The 16,660-nt window shown below is 43.7% G+C and overlaps 1 protein-coding gene across 2 annotated transcripts in view; it reads left to right on the forward strand.

The window, feature by feature from the left end:
• The window catches only part of Kpna6 (karyopherin subunit alpha 6), a 36,552-nt gene extending 19,940 nt beyond the window's left edge, over positions 1–16,612 (forward strand). For both annotated transcript variants that reach the window (XM_048350750.1, XM_048350749.1), the window contains exons 8-15: positions 1,413–1,501; positions 2,752–2,851; positions 3,588–3,751; positions 3,941–4,019; positions 7,274–7,399; positions 8,017–8,144; positions 10,629–10,807; positions 11,901–16,612. In XM_048350750.1, coding sequence (XP_048206707.1) covers positions 1,413–1,501; positions 2,752–2,851; positions 3,588–3,751; positions 3,941–4,019; positions 7,274–7,399; positions 8,017–8,144; positions 10,629–10,807; positions 11,901–12,088 — 1,053 coding nt within the window. In that variant the 3' untranslated portion in view covers positions 12,089–16,612. The remainder of the gene's footprint in view (positions 1–1,412; positions 1,502–2,751; positions 2,852–3,587; positions 3,752–3,940; positions 4,020–7,273; positions 7,400–8,016; positions 8,145–10,628; positions 10,808–11,900) is intronic.
• The last annotated feature ends 48 nt before the right edge of the window (positions 16,613–16,660 follow it).

Below are 16,660 nucleotides of genomic sequence, written 5' to 3' on the forward strand. Positions count from 1 at the left end.
TGCCAGTCCTGGGCCTTGAACTCAGGGCCTGAGCACTGTCCCTGGCTTCTTTTTGCTCAAGGCTAGCACTCTGCCACGTGAGCCACAGCGCCACTTCTGGCTATTTCTATATATGTGGTGCTGAGGAATTGAACCCAGGGCTTCATGTATACAAGGCAAGCACTTTACCACTAGGCCATCTTCCCAGCCCTAATCCCAGTTCTTGACACAGTGCACTCAAAGCCCTTGAAATTTTCTGAGCGATACAGAGATGACCTCCAGATAGTTTTGGTCACCAAAATAAAAACCAAAGCACAGGATTAGAGGGTGAGAGCTCTGAACCCTCTCTCATACATGTTCCCAGGTATGTAAGGAGGGCTGCACCTGTGCTGAGAAGGTGTCAGAGGATACAGAAGCTCTCCACTACCAGGCCCTACACTGAGTATCTTGCCCTGTGCATCTCTATCAGCGGCAATTCCTGATTCATATGTGATATAAGTAGTGTTCTTTTTTAAGTTAGAGCTAAGTTATTCCAGTGAGTTATCAGTTAACTGAGAAATAATTTCAGCAATGTCCAGTTTTATAGCTGGTCAGTCAGAAGTACTAGAGGCCTCTGCCACTTGCAACTCATATCTGCAATGACAGTCATATGAAACAGACCCATGATAGCTGTACTAACATAGTGTCAAAATTGTATTATATTGTTGGGCATGCAGTTGGTATCTGAGCATTGGTTGTTAATGCAGAAAGACTTCTGTATGTCTGGTGTCAATAATAGTAGAACAAACTGGGTGCCAGTGGCTCACCCCTGTAATCCTAGCTACTTAGGACGCTGAGATCTGAGGATTGCAGTTCAAAGCCAGTCCAGGCAGGAAAGTCTGTGACACTTTTATCTCCAATTAATCACCAGAAAAACGAAAGTGGCACTGTGGCTTAAAGTGGTAGAATGCTAGTCTTGAGAAAAAAAGCTCAGGTATAGCGCCCAGGCCCTGAGTTCAAGCCCCATCACACACATACACGTACACACACACACACGCCCACGCCCACGCCCACCATAGTGCCTCTCAGTAACCAAAGGTAGATGTTGGAGATAAGGTACAATATCTGTTTCTCCCGCCAGTTTCTTGCTAGTTTGATAGAGGTGGAGATCCTTGTCCTAATGATGTGGAATGCAAGCTTGACTTGGCTTCTCTTGCTGCAGATGGCAGCCTGTCTTCTTCCCCACTGACCAGCACCACCCAGGGAAAAGTCCTTGTAGAGCAAGTGCTCAGTAAGGATTTAAACAGCAGGTCACATGAACTTGCTTAATATCTCTAACCTTGAAACATTCCTCAGCCGGGTTTGGGGAGAGGGAGGGCTTTATAGTGGTGACTATAAAGTATTTGCAGAAGCTACCAGGCTTTTTGGGTGACAGTTCCACCATCCCTTTTCAGGCAGTCTGGGCTCTGGGAAACATAGCTGGAGACAGTTCCGTTTGCCGAGATTACGTCTTGAATTGTTCCATCCTTAATCCTTTATTAACGTGAGTAACTATAATCATTTTCACCTGGAGCATTTATAAGGCGGCCTTGTGGTAATTAATTTGGGGGCAGCTTACTTGATCCCGTAAAATGATAGTTAAATACAAAGTACATTCTGATTCCAAAGTAGAAGTTACCTTGAGAATAAGAAGATTGGTGCCTGAAGTGGAGGTATGATTCAAGACCAGCCTTGAGCAAAACAGCTAAGTAAGAGTGCAATGCCCTGAGTTTAAGCCCAGTACCAGCATCAGATGAAGAAGATTGTGTCCATAATCTGTGTCAAGAATATTGTTCCTTACCTCATAGTATTATAGAACCTCATGTTGATCATATCTGACTCATTATTGAGCCAGAAAAGAAGAGTATGAATATCACATCTGCAACCTTCTCTCTAAAACGCATTGTTGGCTATAGAGATATGCATAGGTACACTAGTCAACTCTGTTGTAAGTCATAGCTCAGAAACCCTATAGTCATTTGGACCCCTCTTCCCTCACTCCATACCCTTAAAGTAAACTACACCTGAACTGAAAAAAGGTGAGTGGGTTGCTATTCAGAAACCTCAATATCATTTCATACTGCAGGGCTATCACCCTCCCACTTGGACATTTAGCTTTCATTTCCAAAGAGAACACTACTCTTTGTCTGGGACTTAATCCCAGTTATAGTATGTTCTACCTAAAAAGCGTTAGCCCAGGTGTGATGGTACATACTTGTAATCCCAGCACTTGAAAGGCTGAGGCAATAAGATCCTGTGGTTCAGTAGTGAGACACTGGGGTGAGGAGAGGGGAACTTTGTGGGGTCACTCGAGATGTTTGTTTGTTTTGCCAGTTACGGGGCTTGATCTCAGAGCCTGGGTGCTGTCCTTTGAGCTCTTTTTGCTCAAGGATAGTGCTCTACCACAGTTCCACTTCTAGTTTTCTACTGGTTAATTGGAGATAAGAGTCTCACAAGTTTTCCTGCCTGAGCTGGCTTTTAACTGCAATCCTCAGATACCAGCCTTCTGAGTAGCTATGATTACAGGCATGAGCTACCAGCACCCAGCAAGATCTAGTTGTTTTATCCTTATTATCTATGGTATTAACAAGCCACATCTGATCCTAATCCTCTGTTCATAAGTCAGTGTAAACTTCTCTTTGTTTAGGCGTCTAGAATCTTTGAGGTCTAGTTAGATTTGCCCCTGGGGTTGGTTGGCAACAGCTCTGTACTAGGGTACCAGTGCTTAAGGTCTGGCTTTGCTTTTTCCTTCAGACTCCTTACCAAGTCCACACGACTAACAATGACACGGAATGCAGTTTGGGCTCTCTCAAATCTCTGCAGAGGGAAGAACCCACCTCCAGAGTTTGCAAAGGTGAGAGCTGCTTACCAGTCCCTAACTAATAGCAGATTCCATCAGAGTTCCTTAAATTTGGAGGTACCCTTAGGCTCTAAAATCATGGGAAATTAACAGAAGCACCTCTCAATGAAGTACTTGATCTTATGTGCCTAGATGGTAAAGTGAAAAGATAGACATAAAGATTTAGTATAAAAGATTCATCCACACACTGCTGGCTCACTCCTAGAATCCTAGCTACTCAGGAGGCTGAGATCTGAAGATCTTGGTTTGAAGTCAGCTAGGGCAAACAAATCCAAGAAACTTATTTATTGCCAGTTCTGGGGCTTGAACTCAGGGCCTGAGCACTGTCCCTGGCTTCTTTTTGCTCAAGGCTAGCACTCTGCCACTTGAACCACAGTGCCACTTCTGGCCGTTTTCTATATATGTGGTGCTGAGGAATCAAACCAAGGGCTTCATGTATATGAGATGAGCACTTTACCACTAAGATATCTTCCCAGCCCAAGAAACTCCTATCTCTAATTAACCAGCAAAGAGCTTAAAGTGGAGAAGAGGCTCAAGTGGTAGGCTCAAATGGTAGAGCACCAGCCATGAGCAAAAAAGCAAGTGTGTGAGGCTCTTGAGTTCAAGCCCTAGTAACAGTATACAAATGTATATGTCTAATATTACTTTAGGAAAGGGGGTTAGTAAGAGTTAGTAATGAACTAATATAGTCCTGTCTCCCTATAAGTCCTTTTTATTCTGCTTCCAACAGGTCTCTCCTTGTTTGCCTGTATTGTCTCGCCTACTCTTCAGCAGTGACTCCGACTTGTTGGCCGATGCTTGCTGGGCCCTCTCTTATCTATCTGATGGACCCAATGAGAAAATCCAGGCAGTCATTGACTCTGGAGTCTGCCGGAGATTGGTAGAGCTTCTGATGTGAGTGTTCTCACTTACAAAGGCTAAATATTCTTTAAGTGTTTATGAATTCATCCCAAACATTAGCAGCTAGCAGTTTTCTGAACTTCTGAAGGTCTGGAAACCATGTGGGTGCTGCCAGCCTTGGTGTTGAGAAGGGCTGAATGTGATGTGCTGGCCCTTCATTGATCAACATTTTCTCCTCTGTAGGCATAACGATTACAAAGTGGCTTCTCCTGCCCTGAGAGCTGTGGGTAACATTGTCACTGGGGATGATATCCAGACCCAGGTAAGGAAGAGGAGGGTATAGAATTTTAACTCAAACTGTCTTGTCTCTTCCAACCACTGTGGAGAGCTGCCTGTGGATAAAACCATTCCCTGCCTGATGGGAGGCAGCATGGTGTGACACAGACAGCTTGGGCCTGGGTAAAATAATTTAAGCCCTACATACAATACACTCTGTATGTATCATCATGGGCATTTTGGTTCCTTTTTTTTTTTTTTTTGCTAGTCCTGGGGCTTGAACTCAGGGCCTGGGTACTGTCCCTGGCTTCTTTTTTGCTCAAGGCTAGCACTCTTCCACTTGAGCCACAGCTCCAAGTGTGGCTTTTTCTGTGTATGTGGTACTGAGAAATCAAACCTAGAGCTTCATGCATGCTAGGCAAGTACTACCACTAAGCCCCAGCCCCAGCCTCATTTTGGTTCCTTCTTAAACAAATTATAAATAAATCATCACCCAGTTGGTGCTTAGGAAGGAAAACTAAATAGAATAACAATGTATCAGGACATTATAGCATAGTTAAGTCTGAGCCATGATCCTTTGGAAATACTGAAAGTTATAGAATTTCACCAATACTTCCTAAACATTTAGGGTCCCAATAACCTCTCCAAGCCATGCATAGTGGTTCAACCCTATAAATCTAGATGGTTGGGAGGCAAAGATCAAGATTCATGGCCAAGGGCTGGGAATATGGCCTAGTGGCAAGAGAGCTTGCCTCATATACATGAAGCCCTGGGTTCGATTCCCCAGCACCACATATATAGAAAATGGCCAGAAGTGGCACTGTGGCTCAAGTGGCAGAGTGCTAGCCTTGAGCAAAAGGAAGCCAGGGACAGTGCCCGGGCCCTAAGTTCAAGGCCCAGGACTGGCCAAAAAAAAAAGATTCATGGCCAACCCAGGCAATAAAGACCCCATCTCAACCAATACAAAACTTAGTGCAATGACACATGTCTGTCATCCAAGCTGTATAGGAAGTGTAAATAAGGAAATTGAGTCCTAGGCATAAAAATAAGACTGTATTCAAAAAAAGTAACAAAAGCAGCTCAAAGTTGTAATCCTAGCTATCCAGGAAGCTAGAATCTGAGGATCATGGTTCAGAGCCAGCCCAACCAGGCAAGTCTCCAAGACTTACCTCCAAAAGAGGCTAAAGTGGAACTGTGGGGCTGGGAATATAGCCTAGTGGCAAGAGTGCTTGCCTCGCATACATGAAGACCTGGGTTCAATTCCCCAGCACCCACATATATAGAACATGGCCAGAAGTGGCACTATGGCTCAAGTGGCAAAGTGCTAGCCTTGAGTAAAAAGAAGCCAGGGACAGTGCTCAGGCCCTGAGTCCAAGGCCCAGGACTGGCCAAAAAAAAAAAAAAAAAAAAGTGGAACTGTGACTGAAGTGATAGAATACTAGCCTTGAGCCAAAAACTTCAGGGACAGCACCTGGTCCCTAAATTCAAGTCCCAGGACCAGTACACCCCCCCTCCACAAAAAAAGACTGGAGGCTTTAAGTGGTGACACACTTTTCTAGCAAACATAAGGCCCTGAGTTCAAACCCCAGCATCACCAAACAAAATCAGGGTAGGAATGGAGGAGAATGATTGGGGAGAACATTGGAAGGGGTGACATTAATCAAGATGCATTGTAGGGCTGGGAATATGGCCTAGTAGTAGAATGCTGCCTAGCATACATGAAGCCCTAGGTTCGATTCCTCAGCACCACATATAGAGTAGAAAAAGCCAGATGTGGCGCTGTGGCTCAAGTGACAGAGTGCTATCCTTGAGCAAAAAGAAGCCAGGGACAGTGCTCAGGCCCTGAGTTCAAGCCCCAAGACTGGCAAAAAAAAAAAAAAAAAAAAAGATGTACATATAGTATATCTCCAATGAGAGGCACTTTGGCATAAACACACCCATAATTCTGGCTTCTGGAAATGGCTGGTATAGGAGGATGTTTGATCCAGGAGTTGGAACCTGAACAAATAGGAAGACCCTGCCTAAAATAAAATGAAAATAAGCCCTACAGTGATGACAATGTAAATAAGTTTTCCCCATTCTGTTTAAGTTGTGAAGATCTGGGTATTCTTTGGATCTTAAATAGCTGGCATAACTTTTTGTCTTTAAAAACAACCATTTTATGGGTATACAGTATTCCTGTGTGGCTTGATTTACATTTACCTAATAATTATTCATGATGAACAACTTTTAGTATAGCGTGTTAGCCATCTATATAACATTTTTGGGAGAAATGCCTATCCAAGTCTTCTCATTTTTTTTCTTGGAGTTCATTTCAATAAATATTTTATATGATCAGAAGCACAGAAGCCTTTGTGTTCTTCCCCGAAGGGTATCCTCCTTTGCTTTTCCTCATTTTTTGCTTTGGCTGCTTAGGAACTTTTGTTATTGTTTAGTTGTAGTTCTTTATATATTCTATTAATCACCTCATTAGATTCTTGATTTGCAAATATTTTCTACCCTGCTGTGGTTTTGCTTTTTTATTGTTGTTGTTAGCTAGACACCCAGGAGAGCTGATGGTGTCATTCATTCTTACTTAGTCCAAAGGCCTGGGAAGCAGGCATCTGTGATGCAAGTCCTAGTCCAAGGAAAAGAAAAGATGGAATGAGATATTTTAGCCCAAGATGTGAGATAGAAAAAAAAGTACAAATTTATTTTTTTTTCCTGGTATGTAAATTCTTTTTGAGGTTAGAGGTCTCCTTTTACAGACTTTAGTATACAACAGATTCAAAATCCAAGTTCCTTGGTATCCCAGTATTAAATTAACTAAGTGTGCAAAAGCGCCCCCATCATTACACAGCACATCAAAAGCAATATATCTTCTATGAAACAGTATGTACACAGATTTTTCCAAGCTGGGGAAATGCAATAAAGAGCACAATACATTTTGGTCACTTTATTAAATGACATTAAATAGTTAAAGTTTCAACTACTAAACAGCACTTTGAATGGTGAAAACACAGATAGTATATTGTCATACTTGAATCCTTGTCTTTAAAAACACAATTCCAGTCCTTATATATATATTACAAAACAGCCTCAAAGGAAGAAATGACATCTTTTCTACAAAAGTACAAATTTCTTCTACCTCAGACTTTATTTTTTTTTTCAGTCCTCTGAGGAATTGGGTGATGCCCAACCTTATTGAGGAAGGCAATCTATTTTCATTGTTTATGGTGTCTTGATGCATGTACATTTTTAATTTTATTATGTCCCAACACCTAATTTCTCTTTGTTTCCTATGTTTTTTATGTGTTCTAGGTTATTCTTAACTGTTCAGCCCTCCCTTGCCTTCTACATTTGCTGAGCAGCTCCAAAGAGTCAATTCGGAAGGAAGCTTGCTGGACCATTTCAAACATTACTGCTGGCAACAGGGCTCAAATACAGGTAGAACAGTTAGAACAGTCAGGGAAATTGAGGGGCTTGAAAAATATTAGGGCATGGGAGGCTTGTGGTATATTTATTTCCACAGAAAGCATTTATTCCCCTTTAAAAATTGGGGTCAAGCCAGGTGCTAGTGGCTCACTCTATAATCCTAGATACTAAGGAGGCTGAGATCTGAGGATCATGGTTTGAAGCCAGCAGAAAAGTTGGTGAGACTCTTATCTCCAATTAAACACCCCAAATAAATACAGAAGTAGAGCTGTGTCTCCAGTGGTAGGACACTAGCCTTGAGCAAAAAAGCCCAGGGACAGTATCCTGATCATTCTGAGTTCAAGCCCCAGGAATCACACCCCAAAAACAGAACAAAAACAAAAACTAATTGGGGTCCAGTGGCTGATAATGTAGTTCAGTGGTTGACACTTGCCTAGCATATGCCAGGCCTTGGTTTGATCCCCACTGCCACAAAAACAAAGCCAAACAAATGGGGGTCAATGTGTACTGTTGATCTAAGGCTCAATGTAGTAGAACTTACAGGTGGGAAATGATGTCTAAGTCTTAAGTGATTTTTGTGCTGTTTTCTTTCTCTTAAGATGGCTTTCCCTCTCATTAATCCCCTTTAGGCTGTCATAGATGCAAATATCTTCCCTGTGTTGATTGAAATCCTTCAGAAAGCAGAGTTCAGAACAAGAAAAGAGGCAGCCTGGGCCATTACCAATGCCACATCAGGAGGAACCCCAGAGCAGATCAGGTATCACATTTCTTTCCCTTTATCTTAAGTGGTGAGAACATTTTCTTCTCAGCTCATGGACTGTGGATAACATCTGCATCCTGATCCAACTGCAGTATGGTTGAACTAGTAAATTGCTACAGTGATACTGAATTCTGGAATAGGTTCCTACAAACCATATGTTTGGTATCTTTTCCCTCCTGGAGAAGGGAAAACCTATGATACAGCCCCTCTACTTCCTGGAGTTCAGAAAACAGACACCTGTGTAAGTCTCAATTATACAAATAAAGAGGAATCATGGTGTGGATCAATCAAAGCAGCTTGCTTGCTTGTTTTCATTTTTAAGAGATTTTTAGTTATTTTACTACTAATTTCCCCATGTTTTTACAATACTAGATTCTTTTTTAGCCTTTTTAAACATAGAGCTGAGCACCAGTGGCTCATGCCTGTAATCCTAGCTACTCAGGAGACTGGGATATGAGGATCGTAATTGGAAGCTACCTGGGCCAGGAAAGTCTGTGAGACTTTTTTGTTTGTTTGTTTTGGCCAGTCCTAGGGCTTGAATTCAGGGCCTGGGCACTGTTCCTGTGTTTCTTTTTTTTCTTTTTTTCTTTTTTTTTTTGCCAGTCCTGGCACTTGGACTCAGGGCTTGAGCACTGTCCCTGGCTTCTTTTTGCTCAAGGCTAGCACTCTGCCACTTGAGCCACAGCGCCACTTCTGGCCGTTTTCTGTATATGTGGTGCTGGGGAATCTAACTCAGGGCTTCATGTATATGAGGCAAGCACTCTTGCCACTAGGCCATATCCCCAGCCCCACTGTTTCTTTTTGCTCAAGGCTAGAACTCTATCACTTGAGCCACAACACCACTTCTGGATTTTCCTGTTTATGTGGTAGTGAGGAACCAAATCCAGGGCTTCATGTATGCTCTACCACTAAGCCACCTTCCCAGCCCTTCTGCTAAATTCTTATGGCCACCATATCTCCATGCAATGTTGCCAAAAACATTGTGAGATGGACATTATTTTGCTCACTTGGCAATGGAGGTTGCCAGTCACCATATCTCCATGCAATGTTGCCAAAAACATTGTGAGATGGACATTATTGTGCTCACTTGGCAGTGGAGGTTGCCAGTCCTATAAATGTTATCTCCAGTGAGAATCTTATCTCCAGTTAACCACCAGAAAACTGGAAGTGGAGCTATGGCTCAAAGTGGTAGACTGCTAGCCTTGAGTACAAAAGCTCAGGGATAGTGCCCAGGCTGATTTCAAGACCCAGGTCTGGCACACACATAACAAAGTGTTGGAGCTGGGGATATGGCCTAGTGGTAGATTGCTTGCCTCGTATACATGAAGCCCTGGGTTCGGTTCCTCAGCACCACATATATAGAAAAGGCCAGAAGTGGCACTGTGGCTCAAGTGGTAGAGTGCTAGCCTTAAGCAAAAAGAAGCCAGGGACAGTGCTCAGGCCCTGAGTTCAAGCCCCAGGACTGGGGGGAAAAAAAAGAAGCTGGAAGTGGAGATGTGGCACAAGTCTTCAGTGAAAAAGCTAAGAAAAAGCCCAATGCCAAGAATTCAAGCCTCAGTAGCTACACACAAGAAGAAGAAAAAAGGGCTGGGAATGTGCCTTAGTGGTAGCATGCTTGTCTAGCATGCATGAAGCCCTGGGTTTGATCCCTCAGCCACCACATAAACAGAAAAAGCAGGAAGTGGCACTGTGTCTTAAGAGGTAGAGTGGCAGAAAGAAGCCGGGGACATTGCTCAAGCCATAAGTCCCAGGGCTGGCAAAAAAAAAAAAAAAAGTTTTAAGAAGAAGAAGAGAGAAAATGAGGGCTAGGAATATGGTCTACGTAGGTGGTAGAGTGCTTGCTTCACATGCATTGAAGTCCTGGATTCGATTCTTCAGCACTACTTGTATAGAAAAAGCCAGAAAGCGCTCTGTGGCTCAAGTGGTAGCCTTGAGCAAAAAGTAGCCGGGGATAGTACTCAGGCCCTGAGTTCAGGCCCCAGGACTGGGAAAAAATAAAAAAAATAAAAAGAGAAAATGAATATTTCAGTAAAAGCAACATTAGAAGGGTTTATATGCCATGATGTATGACATGAACTAGACCAATCACAAAGGGATGGTGGAGAGATTCAGATGAAGGATCAGTAGTTATGAAGACTCAAGAAGAAACTGAATGCTCACTGGTGTCTTATGCCTGTAATCCTAGCTACTCAGAAGGCTGAGAGCCAAGGATCATGGTTGGAACCCACCACAGGTCAGAAAGTCCACGACTCTTACTTCTAATTAACTGCCAGACAGCTGAAAGTAGTGATATGGCTTAAGTGATAGAGCTCCAGCCCTAAGTGAAAAAACTAACAGATAGTATCCAGGTCTTGAATTCAAGTCCTAGTACAGACATGGAAAGAAAAAGAGAGTTCATCAGAGTGGTGAGGGAGACCCACACCTGCTCAGCACATTACTTTCCCTCATTAATGTAGAGTTTGCCTGGTTTCTGACCTCCAGGTACCTCGTATCATTGGGCTGCATCAAACCCCTGTGTGATTTGCTGACGGTAATGGATTCAAAGATTGTGCAAGTGGCCCTCAATGGACTCGAGAACATCCTGAGGCTTGGTGAACAAGAGGGCAAGCGTAGTGGCTCCGGGGTCAATCCCTACTGTGGCCTCATTGAAGAAGCCTATGGTAAGTTGCCTGTCATAGAACTGACCTCCATCTTAAGTAGAGAGTCTAGGTCTAGTCCTAAAGACTGTAACCCTCCCAAGCAGGACATGTGTGTATGTTAGGGTGGGTGTTGGGAAGCATCCATAGTTTTTCTAAGACTTGAGCTTTTCTCTCTAAAACCAGTGAAGGAGGATAGAGGTATGGCTCAAGTGGTAAAGTACTTGCCTTGCAAATGGAAAGCCCTGAGTTCAGGTCCTGTACTGCCAACAAATAAAAATAGCGAGGTAGGCACCAGTGGCTCACATCAATAATCTTAGCTACTCAGGAAACAGATCTGAGGATCACAGTTCAGAACCAGGTTAGACAGGAAAGTCTGTTAACACTCTTCAACTCCAGTTACCCAGCAAAAAGCCAAAAGTAGAGCTGCTCTCAAGTGGTAGAACACTAACCTCGAACAAAAAAGCTAAGGAAGAACCAGGTGCTGGTGGTTCACACCTGTAATCCTAGCTACTCACAAGGCTGAGATCTGAGGACTGCAGTTCAAAGCCAGCCTGGGCAGGGAAGTCTATGAGATGAGACTCTTATCTCCAATTAACCACCAGAAAACCAGAAGTGAAGCTGTGGCCCCACCAAACAAATCGTGCTAGATGGACCCATCAGTTCTCTCTTACATGAGATGCAAATAGTGATTTGACTCCATCTGTTTAAAAGTAAAATGAGGCCTGATACTCAGTTTTTTTTTTTTTGTTTTGGCCAGTCCTGGGCCTTGGACTCAGGGCCTGAGCACTGTCCCTGGCTTCTTCCCGCTCAAGGCTAGCACTCCGCCACTTGAGCCACAGCGCCGCTTCTGGCCGTTTTCTGTATACGTGGTGCTGGGGAATCGAACCTAGGGCCTCGTGTATCCGAGGCAGGCACTCTTGCCACTAGGCTATATCCCCAGCCCCCTGATACTCAGTTTTTAATGGACAAGTTAATCTCTTTCCCTTGAGATTCTATAATTTGGAGAAGAGATCTTGACTCTGATTTGATCCTATTACTTGTGTTTGTAAGCACTAACATACTTCAAGGAATGCAAGGTAAAGGTTTTACGGACCCTTCCTTCTTACTGCCATAGGTTTGGATAAAATTGAATTTCTCCAGAGCCACGAGAACCAGGAGATCTACCAGAAAGCCTTTGACCTCATTGAGCACTACTTTGGTGTAGAAGATGATGATAGCAGCCTGGCTCCCCAGGTGGATGAAACACAACAGCAGTTCATCTTCCAACAGCCCGAGGCCCCCATGGAGGGCTTCCAGCTATAATGTCTGCCTCCAGGGAGGGGAAGGGATGGGACGGACCACCAGCCAGCAGAAGAGCAGCCCTCTGATGGGCGGGAAAACAGCCTCCCCACCATCAGCCACCATATACCTGCTGCCCTGGAGACTGTGCTCTTGACCTGCTCCACCCCCTTCCCTGGAGGGAGCACCCTCTGGACAGACAGAACCATCTGAGGCTCCCATTTGGGTTTTGTGACAAGAAGGGGGTGTGTTGGGTTTCCTTCCTTACACTCTGTTCTGGCTGCACACATGTCTTTATAACCCAGGAGCCCAAGGATAGACGAAAGAGGACTGAGGTAATCAATTTGCACCTTTTTGAATTTTTTTTCCTTTTTTTCTTCAGTGGTGACTTCCTTCCCTTTTATTTTCCTTCCTCCTTCCCAGTCCTCTGCCCTGATTTGTGTAACTCTTACCTTGGGTACTTGAGCAGAGGGAATATCCCAGAGGGGAGAGGGGGGAAGGGAGGGAAGAAGTCCAAAACAAAGTGTTCTTGCTCTGACAGAATATTAATCTTGTATACGTGGATTGAGTTATTTAATTTTTTTCTTTTGCACATTTTTGTTGTATTAAGGTTGCTCTTCCCAAGAGCCGTGAGTTCCTGATTTTAGAAATCCCAGCTGCCAGCATCGTGTGGCATAGAGGCCATGGGGAGGCCACTATGAAAGAAAGACTCCTCCCTCCCTCTGACCATTTGCCCAGCCCTCTTTAATTTGGGAGAGCCCCTCACTCTCCTGGGGCAAGTACACCATTGGGAGTGGAGGGGCGGAACCCAGGCCTCCCCACAGGGCTTCCAATGTGTAGCTACTGACCATTTCCTACCCACCTTCCAAATGGTGCAACCCAACTTCATTTGTTTACTTGAAAATTCCACTCAGAGTTGAATTCACCTCTGGGGTGGCTGTATTTTCTCCTAAGCTCAAGGCAGGGGGCTGTGGTCCTTCCTTTCTCCAGAGGAGAAAGTCCTTGCTCTGGTTGACCCACAAGTTAGAGGAGGCTGGAGTGATAGTGTCATGTATTGGGATAGTCAGGGATCCCTGCCTTTGGCCTTTCTTCTTTCTCTTCCATAGTTGGATCATGTATATTTTACTTCCAAAAAAGACAATGTCAAAAAGTTCTGTATTTTTTTATATTCTATATAGTAGGTATGTCCGTCTTAATTGGTCTGAAGAGGAGGAACACTATAACTTCTGTGAGTAGGGTACTGTGAGGAAGTCCGAAAAGCGATGTTAAAGCTGCCTCACTCAGGAGGCCTGAACTTGGTCCTTTTCCTTTCTACTTAGCTTCTGGGCCACCACTTGGGACCAACCCTCAGTTGTGGAACTCTTATAAAGCAAGTCAGCCTAGTCTGACTGTTCAGTACCTGGAGGGAACTGGTGAAGTCTTAGGCGAAGTCTACCACTAGTCCTTCCTTCTGGATACCCGAAAAGCAGACTTATCTTTTCAAATTCAATCCTAAGGGCCATTGTCCATATGTTTTCACACACAGCTGTCTCTCCTATGATCATAGAAATTTAGAAGCCTGAATGCCTTTGTGAGAGCTGTTGGTGTTGTCCTTGTTTGAGATTCTTGTATCTTGTTTGGGTTTTCCTTTCCATGTGACAATTATAATCCAGATTCCTTTTCTTAGTAAAACTAGTGCAGTGCCTCAGTGGCTTGCTTTTGCCTAGTGAAGTTGTACATGGCAATAAAGCCCAGAAATGTTGGGAGTGGAAGTGTGGAGGAAGTTGTCAGCTAAGTGTAGACCAGTGGAGGAGCTCGTAGTCCAGTGTGTCCAGTCCCTAAATCCTCACTGAGGTTAGGCAGAGGTATTCTTCTCTAAGCTACACTTTTTGTCCCCCAGTTGTTCTCACTACCATTCCTACATAACCTCTTTAACTCAGGTGAAATCTCTACCCCTCTGCTTGTAGAAATTGTTAGCCATTGATCTTGAATTGCCCTCTCCTAGAGCTGAGGTTTCCACTCAAAAGCAATTTTGAGGAAGGTACATCAACGTTGAAAAATTATATCTATGTTGTGTGACCTTGATGAATCAGATTTCACTCAATTTAGGAATAATGACTACAAACTCAATATCCTAGGAAAGGAAGAAGAGAGGAGCTGAAGGACCTTTTTCTTTTGGCCTACTACCTCCATTACAAAACCATTCTACAGTTCAAAGAAAAGCCTCCACCACTCAGAGGCTGCATTCTTTTAGTACAACATGTAGACAGACTTCAGAGAAAATTGGTCTCTAGAGTTCCTTTGTCTTTGCCAAACCATGTTTCTCCCATATTCTCCTTGAATCGTGCTCCAGTCTGCAGGTGAAGTTTCCCTGCCCACAGAGTAGTAACATCTTTTGTTACTACCCTTTCTCCTTTTTCCATCTTGCTACTCTTGTGGACAGCCCCCCATGGAACTCTAGATCCTGGCCTAAGTGAGGACAGAGCTTTTCTAGCAAGTTTATGAATAGTTATTGCCAGGCTGGCCTATAGAGCTTTCAAGCTATAAAGAACAGTGTGATATGCTGAGGCATGTTTTTGGAATCCTCATATGTTAGCACATGGCTTTTAATATCCTTGGAGGGGGCACTGGTATCTATGTGTATGGATTAAGAGAACAGGAGCCTTTTCTTAGTGCACATTTAAATACTGTTTTGAACAATTATTTATTACCAGCTTCTGTAGGCATTCTACCCCTAAATCATCTTTACTACTAACAGGATTTCTGGTATTAGAAACCTGTGCTCAATTTCTAGTTAACCTCAGTGAACACCAGGCCTTGATGGTGCCTGCAGCCTTTTGGTAGAACCATGTGGCTTTTGTCCTCAGATTGCCAGCCTAGGTATAAAGGCATAAGTGACCCAGAAAACAGGTATTAATGACCTCTATTTTTGAAGGCCCCCAGTGTACCTCCTTACTTCAGACCCTTACACCAGTTCTCCCCTCTGAAGCCATCTACCAAGAGCCCCATTCTTTGGAGCTAAATGGCACACATTGTAGCTGCTATTGTATTAGTTAAGGGAGAGGAAAAGAAGGCTCTTAGGCAAAGGCTTTCTGTTTTTCTCTCAAGCCGAACAAGTTGAGAAACAATTCTAGAGAGCTGATTAAGCTGTTTCCATTTTATCATGTCTACTTGCCTGTGAAGCATAGAAAAGCCTAGCAGTTCTAACCTCCTCACTCCACAAACCCCTCTCCCTAGCTCATTTGTTCAGCCTATCACTTCTTCCCTACACTGACCAGCTCCTAGGTATTCTTCAGTGGATTCAGCTTGTGGGCTCAGAGTCTATAGCTTTTTGGTTGAAAACAGGGAACCACTTCTCTAAGGCCCTGCAAGTACTCAAAAGACAAAATTGAGAAGACAGATCTGGCTTGAGACTTCCTGGCAAGGTAGGAGGGTACAAGGCTTATTTGGAGCATAGGAAGTGCTCATGACCAATAGCACCATCAGGTAGTGAGAATCAGACTTAAACATTTTAGGCCAACATCATCAGCACTTTTGTTACTCTCTTGTGTTTTACCTTTTGTATCCTTTTATCAAACCAGCAAGATGACAATTTGGCCCTGTACACATCCCAGTGGTGGTACTAGCTGCTGTGGGGCCTAGGCCTCCATAAATGGTTTCTATCCCCTAGCCCACCCCAGAGCAAGATGGCACGGGAAGAGTTTGAAATCAAAACCAACCATATCTGTGAACTAATAAACCTGTTAGTTTTCTTTGAGAAGACATGCTTTGTGAAGGCCTAGCCCTTGTGCAGGACCAAAGCTGACAGTGTGAGAAGCAGTGTTAAACAGGGACCCAGAACATCCTAGGAGAAAGAAAGTTTATGTGCTCTTTTCAGGGGCTTGAGCCTGCCTACCTACTTCTAGGCCAGCCTGACTTCTAATGTCTACATTAGAACATGCTGGAACTGCTCTGTGACACGCTGGCTCTGCTCTCTCTGATTTTTTATTATTTTGTCCCTGGGTGTTGGGGGAGAGAGCTGCATGCCATGTTCAGGAGAGCTGCAAAGGAAGTCACAGCTCAGATCATGGACTGGGAATTTGGGCTCAGAGGCGCTTTACAAATTTGTACTCTGAGTGAACCCTCAGGCCCTGGATGTGGGGGTTGGCCTTGTTTGCCAGCTTCTGTTGGAAATACCCTTTTTTTACTTAATAAGGGAAAGGGATATGGGATCTCAGCGACCTAAGAAACAGGATGTCCATCAAGAAGACTTTGGGTTTCCAGCAAAGGACCCTTATATGGTGAATTGAATCCTTCTCATTGGTTTTGCTTTTCAGATCCATTGGCTTTTTTTCTAAGAACTGATTATTCTGGCTATTTTTCATATTCTCAGGGCCCCTGGGTGTAGATAGACGAAGCTTGATGATTTCGGAGCAGACATAGGCCAAGCAACCATGGCATTGAGTGTGCTGAGTCCAGACAAATGATATTTATATACACATCCAAATTTGAAGAGAAAATGTATTTCTTTAGGTTTCAAACACTGTAATAGATACAAAGAAAAAATAAAAACCTGTTGAAAATTCTAAATTGTCTTCTTTGTTTTAGAGTAACCCTAACTGAATATAAATGGGAATT

Source organism: Perognathus longimembris, chromosome 7, assembly GCF_023159225.1.
Source record: "Perognathus longimembris pacificus isolate PPM17 chromosome 7, ASM2315922v1, whole genome shotgun sequence".
In the NCBI taxonomy this organism is placed as follows: domain Eukaryota; kingdom Metazoa; phylum Chordata; class Mammalia; order Rodentia; family Heteromyidae; genus Perognathus; species Perognathus longimembris.